Source organism: Ipomoea nil, unplaced genomic scaffold (genome assembly GCF_001879475.1).
Source record: "Ipomoea nil cultivar Tokyo-kokei standard unplaced genomic scaffold, Asagao_1.1 scaffold3171, whole genome shotgun sequence".
NCBI lineage: Eukaryota > Viridiplantae > Streptophyta > Magnoliopsida > Solanales > Convolvulaceae > Ipomoea > Ipomoea nil.
Genome location: NW_017619599.1, coordinates 392386 through 402274, shown reverse-complemented (window position 1 = coordinate 402274; position 9889 = coordinate 392386). Strand labels below are relative to the sequence as shown.

At 39.2% G+C, this 9889-nt stretch overlaps 1 protein-coding gene across 2 annotated transcripts; it reads right to left on the bottom strand.

Moving 5' to 3' along the window:
* Positions 1-2339: 2339 nt before the first annotated feature.
* On the bottom strand, positions 2340-4970 carry LOC109168028. Of its 2 annotated transcripts, XM_019317079.1 has the most exons (3): positions 3935-4970; positions 3639-3895; positions 2340-3506 (listed from the first exon to the last, which is right to left on the bottom strand). In XM_019317079.1, the coding sequence occupies exons 1-3, from the start codon at positions 4883-4885 to the stop codon at positions 2672-2674; spliced, it is 2043 nt and encodes a 680-aa protein (XP_019172624.1). In that variant the 5' UTR covers positions 4886-4970; the 3' UTR covers positions 2340-2671. The 2 variants fall into 2 exon arrangements, with proteins under 2 accessions (XP_019172624.1, XP_019172623.1); XM_019317078.1 differs by having other exon boundaries at positions 3639-4970.
* Positions 4971-9889: the final 4919 nt, after the last annotated feature.

Genomic DNA, 9889 nt, shown 5'->3' with positions numbered 1-9889 from the left:
ATAATGGTACAAGTATTTTTGTCTAAAAAATTATATAGTGCAACTCTAAAAAAAAAAAAAAAAAAAAAAAAAGTTAGCACTAAAAACACAGACATAAAAATTGGGTACGTAGATTCCTTATACACACCAGCATGGTGATTTACCTTCTCCTACATTCTTTGTAGGTCATTGCGTGGGAGCTTTTAGGGTTGGGGATTCAACCTTTTGGAGAAGAAATAATAAAGTAAAATATTTATTCAAATTGATCAAACTGTTACTTGGTAATCACAAATTGTCAATTGTTATATCATAGATCAAGGTTCATTTTGCATTGTGGCCCCTGATGTGTGGACCATGATCTAAAAATTATGTGTTTTCCATTAATAAATTATGTGTTTACTAATTATATATTATGTGTATACAGTTAATATATTGCACACACATAATCCGAATGTCATTTTGAACTAAAGCCTAAAAGATTTTGGTCTTATTACTTCTTGGTTTAAAATTGATCAATTATTAACAAGATTTTACCTAGATTTTTCTTGTGACCCAAATAAAGTAGAATATTAGAGTACATAGGGTATTAGGAGAAACAAGGGGTAAAAAAGCAGCGGTGGAAATGGCACATATAGTAACAATTTAGCCGCAAATAATGGTGGACACTCGACAGGACATATGCTTCATCAGATTCAGTAACTTTATAGTTTGTACTGTAATCAAAGAATCATTCTTATACATAAAAATAAAACCTCGTACTTTCTTACACAATTATATTAAACAAAAGCTGCCTAATTACGCACAATACCGTGATAAAAGACACTTAAAAAGGCTCTTTACACTTACAATAAGGATGCATGAGAATCAGTGATTTCAAGTATTTAATGTAACCTTCCCCCAAATATTTTATACATAATCTGCTCAAATATGCAATCTAGTACTCATCTAATCACCTTTACCAGGAATCCAATGTTCTCATATATACGCGTTACTTCAAACAAATGTCTTGAAATGAAATTATGTGTTCCGTCTTATGTGCTAACATGAAAATCGAGGTTGACTATGATCATACTAATTTAAATATGTTCTGTCACTGATAGATTAACAAAATGTTTCATTTTAACAAAATATATTTAGGTAATCTATTAAAATCGATTTTTGAGAAAGTGATCAAATGAATAAAAACTCATTTTCAGTCCATGACTTTGTGGTATAGTGGCATGAACTGACTCTCCCAAATGGAAAGTTATGTGTTGGAGTCTTAGTGAGGGTGATATTGACTCTTTTTTGTGCTTTAATATGTTGAAAAAGTAGATATGAACAGATACTACATTGTAACAGAGTCAGTAGTACTAAAAAAAAAAAAAAAAAAACATTTTCAAGAATCTTAAAGTGTGAGTGATATAAGAGGAAGGACAATATATAGGATAGGGAAGTGTAGGTGTAGTAAAAGTGTGTTGTATGCATATATAAAAACAAAGGCAGGGTAAAAAAGATAAGAAGAACAGAAATAGAAAGTTGCATCAGATCTTCCCAAAAGAGCAGGAATTCCAAGTGGGAATGCATTATTGCAGTGTGTTTTGGGAATCATAGAAGTGCAAATAGAGTATATGTTTAAAGGTGGATAAGAATTGTTGAATAAAGCAATCAAAGTACTAGTTGCAAGACAAATGAGGTAAAAAACAAAGCTATCAAAGACCCAAATAGAGCAAGGGTAAAATGCATACCTTTCACTTGGATGAAGGTTAAATGTAGAAATGTAGATTACCAACTAAGGAAAAGGCAATTTTGTAACTGCACCAATTACTCCAGCCACTCAAAACATCAGACAAACATAGTAGCACCAATCATAACACATTATACAAGTTACACAGCAAGGAATCACCCATGTTCAGTTCTTATAACTCCTGTTACAAGAAATTAAGACGGCATATATGACAGAAGCTCGGGAAACCTTAAATCATGAGATTCTAATTCTCATACCATTTAGCATTCAGATAATTCATACAGAATGTAAAAGCACATATTAGATATGTGATTATGTCCATTGCAATGACAGTCCATCAGAGTTGATGTCAATGAAAAGACACCATAGCAATGACAATTGCGAATGGAGTTTCTTCTGGACCCAAGGGGAAGAAGCATTATCACAATAACTAGGAATTTTCTAAAGGTCCCTCTAAATTTAAGCACCAGACATCTAAACGCTACCCAAATCTGTTGTGATCCCAAAATGGAAGTGTGGGCTCCATACATGTGCATTGTCAAGGAACAAGCTAGTCTAACAAAGATCATAGGCATGCTCCACAATATTATCTTTTATACAAAGTGCAGTTTCTATATTCAATCAGATTAAAAAGTCTAATAAACCATGAATTGCTATTATCTTAAAATATAAATTAAAGCCCTCAGCCACTATGCTACATTTATTCTGTGACATATATATAGAACTGGGCAAGTATCATGAGTTTGAGCTTGTACAGTATAAAATTCAGACCATTATCACTATGACAGTAATAGCATAACATACAATAGAAAATGAAAAATAAAAAACCCAAGTTTCTTATTATTACCTATGACAAATACACATCACAAACCAATAGTTATGGCAATGGAAACATTTATCACTGAAAATTCAAAGATATACCAAACCCATGGCTGCAAAATTGTTTCTTCTTGCCCCAACTCACCTTCAAGGCTGTGAAGTTCGAATTTGCTGCTTGAAATTCTCTACCTGAGAGGAAGCCTCTGTCATGGTTTGATGTTGAGCGCCCATTTGGGGAGGGAGAGGCTGAGTATAGTATATTTGTGCATGTGCAGAATCAGAAAATTCATAAGCATAATTGGTGGCAGCAGCTGAAGTAGGTGCAATTGACTGAGATGGATGATGAATCTGAGAGTAGCCAACGTATTGTTGAGGATGCTGGCCAGGAGCAATCTGAACCAACTGTGGAGCCGTTCCGGTAGGAGTTCTATAGGTGCCGGTAGCCATTTCAGGTTTAGAGGCAGGAATAGATCTCGAAGGATTGTAAGCAGAAGAAGGTGCGAAATTAGTAGGCTGGGGAGGCGTTTGGGGGCGGTTATTAGGGGTTGCTGCAGGAGCAGAATCACTGTAACTCGTTTGCTGCACGGGCAAATTGTAAGCTTGTGTTGGTCTAGCCTGCACAAAATAAACCGGGTACTGATGCTGATGCTCAAGTGCAGGGTGCTGGGGATGATGCTGTTGTTGGGAAGGATATATGGGGTAATACGAAGTGATGGGCACAGCCCCAGCAGGGGCATGGTGGATAAACTGTCCCGCGTGAACGTATTGCTGTTGTTGATGTTGATGCAATTGCTGGTGCTGATCATATTGGCTCTGCAACACATATCCAGAATCCTGTGGAACTGGAGTCCTAGTGTTCTGATCACTGATCTTATGCTCAACTGGATTAGCTGAAACCCTATTCCCTGCCTGAATTTGTACCATAGGTTCCTGATAAATGTAATGTTTTTGTCTAGACAATGGATTTGTGATACTGCTGTCACTGCACAAAACAAAAACCCCACCAAGATCCCAATTTAGGTCATTTATGTGTTTTATCAATCACACACAATTGCATATATTTTTATGATCAGAATTGAGAATTAGGAAAAGTAAAGGGGATAAGATATTATACCTTGAAACTGAATCCGAAGGTGAAGGCAAATCAGGAGGAGCAGATAGCTTAGGCGGTTGCTGAAATTGCTGTGTTTGTGGAGGCTTTCTGTGGCTAACAGGGGCGCCATGGTCTGATCTCTCATCATCGGAGAAAACTCGATTGGGATACTCGCCGCCAACCACCGCCGGCGGCACGGTGGAAACCACCGTCCCCGCCACCATAGCAGGCAGCGGAAGCGGAGGAGGCGGAGGCGAAGACAATGCCGCAAAACCCCCGTCCTCCTGCTGCTTCTGCTCCACCCTAGTCCCAATAGTCATCTGCGATAACTGCTCCTCAATTCCCGCCCTTTGATTCTCATCCACGTGGACCTTAATCGGCGGCAGATTAGCCATGGACGGCGACGATGACGTGGACCCGAAAGATGAGGTCGTATCCACCATCGGAGAATCGGGGACGGATTGAATATCCGGCACATTATTATTAATTTTCGCATTGGAATTGTTTACCCGACCGGTTTTACCGCTAAAGGAGCCGTCCAATTGCGCGTCCGCGTCTTTTCCGGTGGAATTTCCGTTCCCGATATCATCGTCGAGTCCGAGAAGGCAATTCACCGATGAGGACTCGGAGAACACTTTGGTTGAAGTAGAAGTAGCTCCATTAAGCGCGCTGAGAAACCAGTCATCGGACTTGGTTGAGCTCTCAATAAGCGACCCGATCGAAGACATCGCCTCGGACTTGGAAGGGAAGAGAAATAACCGGAGCCGAGAAGCTCGGGCGGCCGTTGAATTGGCGTTGATGCGGTCGTACTCGTCGATCATGTTCTCCAGGTCCTCGTCCGTGGTGACGGAGATCAGAGAGTCGAGGTCCTCGCTGGGGAGCTGGTACTTGAGCAGGAAAGCGCGGCCGTTTAGAAGCGTCTTGGAGAGGCGAAGAGAGAGGTCGGAGAGGGAGGTGTGGCGATCGACGACCATGATGCGGGTGTCGCCGCCGACGTAGCAGAGGGACTTGTCGTGGGGGCGGGGGACTATGTGCCCGCCGTAGCTGCACATCAGCCGCAACTTCCCGCCGCCAGGGAACGACGGCGGCGGCTCATCCCAGGAGTCCGTATTGCGGGAGCGCGGGGAGAAGTCGGAGTCAGCGTAGTTGGCATGGACTGACGACGACGGCGGCGGCGGCGGCTGTGTCACTGTTCCTGCCGCCGTCACAGCCGCCGTCGCCGTCGGAGTGGTGGAAATTGTTCCGCCGGAAGATGGCGGAGGGTCCATATGTGGTGGCAGGAAACTGTGAGGAGAGAGAGAGAAAAAAAAAAAAAAAAAAAAACTCAAAGAACCAAAAAGCGAGGGGGAGTTTTGCCAGAGCAGGATGTCTCTTATACTCGTTTCTCCAGCTGTTTTCCATTTTTTTTTTTTTTTAAGATATTTTTAGTTTCTATTTTAAAAATTTTTATTTTATTTTAGATATCTGATATCGGATGACATTTTTATTTTTGCAAAATATCTTTTATTTATAAAAATTTAGAAAATATTTTTATTTTTAATTTGGAATTATATCACCAATTATTTGGTATGCACAATAATGCCATTGGTCCAAATAATTAATACCATTAAGTAATAATTATAATTTATTGCCAAACAATGCCATATCATGCAATAAAATTTCCTACTTGTAATATATATATATATATATATATATATATATATATATATATATATATATATATATATTTTGGATCAGGTGCACACCCCCCATTTAGTCGAGCTCGTGAGCATAATGCATCGCCGTTGGTTTCTTTTAATCAAGGGCTCAGATGATGTATTTTAATTCCACATGTGCGCTGACTGTTTATGAAAGGAAGGGGTAGTTTTGTATTTTTGGCTATGCTTTTATTATCCCTAGGCGTTATATCCGGCGGTTGCTATATATCAATATTCACTATTTAGGTAGATTTGGAGTCCTCTTCACGTTTTGTTCACACTTTGGTCTTCATTACCATTTTTCTCTCTGCTTCTGCCGATTCTTCTTCTCACGGGTTACGGCGTTCGTGGTTTCTCCGGCGTCACTATCTCCATGGCTGGGTCTAGCAGGAGGCAGTCCAAGCAATGTAGAGGTGTCTCGTCTTCGTCTACTGCGGGTATTATCTTTCGGCTTTTTTTTTTTTTAAAGTGTTTTGTTGTTTATTTTGTGTTGTTCTTTCCCACATTTTTTTGTGTGTTTTTTGGCGTAGTTAAGCGTTCGGTTTGGATTTTGGGTTTTCCGATTTCTCGGGCGGTCACAGCCGTAGTTTGTATTTTTTTTTTTTTTTTGGGTTTTTCACGGGGGTTGTTTATTTTTCTTTGCGAATGATTTCTGGGTTTTGGTGTTTTGCGAGTCCGTCTGGGGTTTGTCTTTGGTTTTTTGGGCTAGGGTTTGTGCGATTGGCATTTGGGGGTTTGTTTCTCGAATGGAGTGGGGGGTTAGTGTTTCGGGAGGTGCATGTGTGTTTTTGTTGGTGGGTTTGCCTTCAGTAGGTGGGTCTTTTTGGTGTTTGGTGGTGGAGTTGCTTTGCTTGACTTTGTTGGTTGTGGACCGGCGGGGGTGGGGTGGCCGGTAGCGTGGGAGGCGTCCAGGCTGTTTAGCTATTTTTTGTGTTTTTTTTTTTACACATTTTCCGGGGTTGTGTTCTTATTTTCCCGGTTGGTTCTTGATTTTTTTTTTTTTTTGGGCATTTGAATTTACGGGGTTGGGTGTAATTGGATATACTGTGGTTAGTGGTTTGTGCGTGGTTGCCGACTATTGTGTGCTGATAGGGGTATGGCTTGGGCTGTTAGTAAGCATTGTTGAGATATATTACTTGTAGTATAATTTGTCCTGTAATGTGTTCCATAATTGTTTCCTATTTTATGTTTAGCTTGCAACCTGTGATGTTAAGCATTGAAGTTTATGTTTTGTAATGTACCAGATAAAATTTTTGTATCTACTTGGGGGTTAATGGTTCCGTTTTGAATGTGGGTTGCTTGGTCTGTGCGTAGGTGGGTCTCTATTTGTGCGTATTGTGTTATTCTGGTAATTGCATCATTGGTTTATTACTTTTGTGTTTTAATGCTAGTTTCGTAATTGTTTTAGCGTTGTGTTACCCTAATAAAGATTATGTGTAATTTATTTGTGTTGTTATTGTCATCTACGAAAGACATTTGTCCAACAACGGGATATAGGCAATAATGGTTTTTTGATGTTTATCTGACGTAGAGTATTTGGGTATTTGGTCTGTGCGTCATTTACTGTCGGGGTGTGCATTGGGTGGTTATCTGGATTGGCTATTTAGGTTTTATTTTGTAATTTTATGGTTGTTAGACTTTATTGGTGTTTTGGTCTGTGCGTCATTTACTCTCGGTGTGTGCATTGGTTTTCAGCATTGGCTGTTGAGATTTAACTTTTATAATTTTCTGGTTGTTAGACTTTTTGGGGGTTGTGGTCTGTGCGTCATTTACTCTCGGTGTGTGCATTATGTGGTATTCTTGTTTGGCTATTCAGGTTTGTATTTAGTAATTTTCTGCTCGTTGTGTTATTGTGTTAGACTGTGCACAGTTTGTTGTTTTGTTAGCAGGGAATGGGCTTTACGCTATGTGTTTTTTTTTTTTTTTTTTTCCATTGTAAGCTGGTTTTTTTTTTTTTTTTTTTTTTTGCATGCTTTATTTATTTATTTATTTATTTTTTTTGGTTTTTGTGATTTACCTTTACCATTTGCAGGTGATGGTGCGGTTGGTGCTGTTGGCCCGAACGTGGAAACTGTGGCTGTGCGTGTAGGGGGGTGGGTTTGTATGTCCAATGTACCCTCGAATTACGTGTAAACTCCTAAAGCTTTACGCTTGTGCTGTATACTGTTTCACGCACATGCATACTCTATTTTTTAAAAAAACTTGAAAATGTAATGGGAAGAATTCAATACATGATCATAAATACACACTTTACAATCGGTATGCTATAAAAATTATCTGCTTCTTTAGCTTCTTTGCTCGTGTGTTGTGGGTTTAATTGGTATGTCTGTGCGTAATGGTCTCTAACTAAATGCATATCATGGTGACGGTCCGTGCGTAATGGTGTGCTCATCAAAGCGGTCTGTGCATCATGGTAATAATTTCTGACGCATGTTTGCATCTTCCCGCATGCATACTGGATGTAGTTGACAAATAACTCTAAAATGGCAATAAATCTTCTAAGCTTTAATTGTTCGATAAAAATACCAAAATATTCCCATTCCCGTTCTGGGCAACGCAGTACTACCCCTGTGCATCGTCTAATATCGGTCTATGCGTGTAGGGGGTGGGTTTGTATGTCCAATGTACCCTCGAATTACGTGTAAACTCCTAAAGCTTTACGCTTGTGCTGTATACTGTTTCACGCACATCTAGTTGGTGTGAATTGTTGGTGACCAACATCTAGTTTCCTATTCACTTTCAAGAAAGGCTTGTAACTCTCCTCGCACAGACAATGCGTGTGTGCCTCTTCAAATTTTGTCACAACATACCGTCCCACCTTGTCTCGTTTGAATACAATCCTAGCCATGCACCCAACTCTAGTTGATGGCCGGCGGCGTCTGGCCTTTGTTGGTGCATCACTAACAGCCGCCACTGTGGTTTTTGTTTCCTTAAAGCCTTCGCGTGAACAAACCATCTTTTTCCTCAAAATGGCGCCGTACCTGTTCTTCATGTCAGAACTTCGACGCACATCAAAGCCAGCTATAGATGCGTACTTCATGTAGAATTCAATACCGTCTTCTAAGGTTTTAAACAATTGACCTTTGGCCGGCTTTATGTCGGGATCGCATTCTGTTAACCAAGTCTCATTGCCGCCCGGTGATACGTCCATAACACAATTTCGCCTCCCAGCATCATCTTCCATGGGAAGTGGACCTAACAAACAACGTACATTACTTAACTGGTTAGTCTGTTTGCAAACCACTGTTAGCCCACTATGCACCTACTACTGTTGTTCCACGCACAATTCACAATATTCTAATACCAGGTTATTACACACTGTTACAAAGATACCTAAACGCACTAACCTCCAACTACGCGCTAGTTAGTGTCACAGTGCACAGACACAGTTTCAGTATAAGCGTCAGTGGCCCACACTCCGCACACCCGCATTTTATCGTGATACGCACTCACCGTAATACAAACCCGCACACAACATGTTCCCCATCCTAATACCATATCTTGTTAAACAAATACACAGCTTTGTGCACCTGCTTAATCAATCTCTACCCGTCATACAATGTCCTTAACTACGCCGCCTAACACTAACAAATTATTGTCCATCCGACCAACAACAATTATATATAAACCAAACTACCCTGCGTATACGCACATACAAATTTGCTAATACGCACATACCTCTGCTGCCTGAAGCCATGACTGCAGTTTGCGCTTCGTATGACCCTCCTCCACCGGTTACTCTGCTCTCTCACACTTCCTCACGCGTTTTATTTCTTACCCGGCCTATGCACATTTAATTTACCTATAATATAATCACTAATATCATGCATAAGATTCCATTAATATAATGTCCATATTTAAACATCTAAATACAATTACATAAAGATCCTTGTGATTACTAAATATCCTTAATTTATTAATAATATCTCATCTAATCTTAACCATTCATAGAAAGATAATCAATGGATATAAAGAGATCCCATGTGCCCATGCTTCATGGGGTGTGCACCGGATTCGAAGCCTATATATATATATATATATATATATATATATATATATATATATATATATAAAATTAGGAACACGCTTATTATAGAAATCTAACAATTGTTATACTATGGATCATGGTTCGAAAACGGCGTTGTTTCTTTAAGTAAAGAAACGACAGACGTTAAATTTTAACAAATTTTGTATTTTTGGTTTCTTCATAACAAAATGAAACTACAATGTATCTAAAATGAAACTGAATGATTTGTCTCGCATATTGTGTTTATATTATCAAATGAAACTGTAATTGAATTAAAATGATACTTTAGTTGTGTTGAAATGAAACTGTAGTATGTATAAAATGACACTGAATAACCGGTCTCACATATTGAGTGTATATTGTCAAATAAAACTGTAGTTAAATTGAAATGATACTTTAGTTCTGCTAAAATGAAACACAATATGTATAAAAAGAAACTAAATACCATGTCTCATATATTGAGTGTATATTGTCAAATGAAACTGTAGTACTAGTTATATCGCAAATTCAAAAATGATACTTTAGTTGTGTTGTAATGAAACTACAGT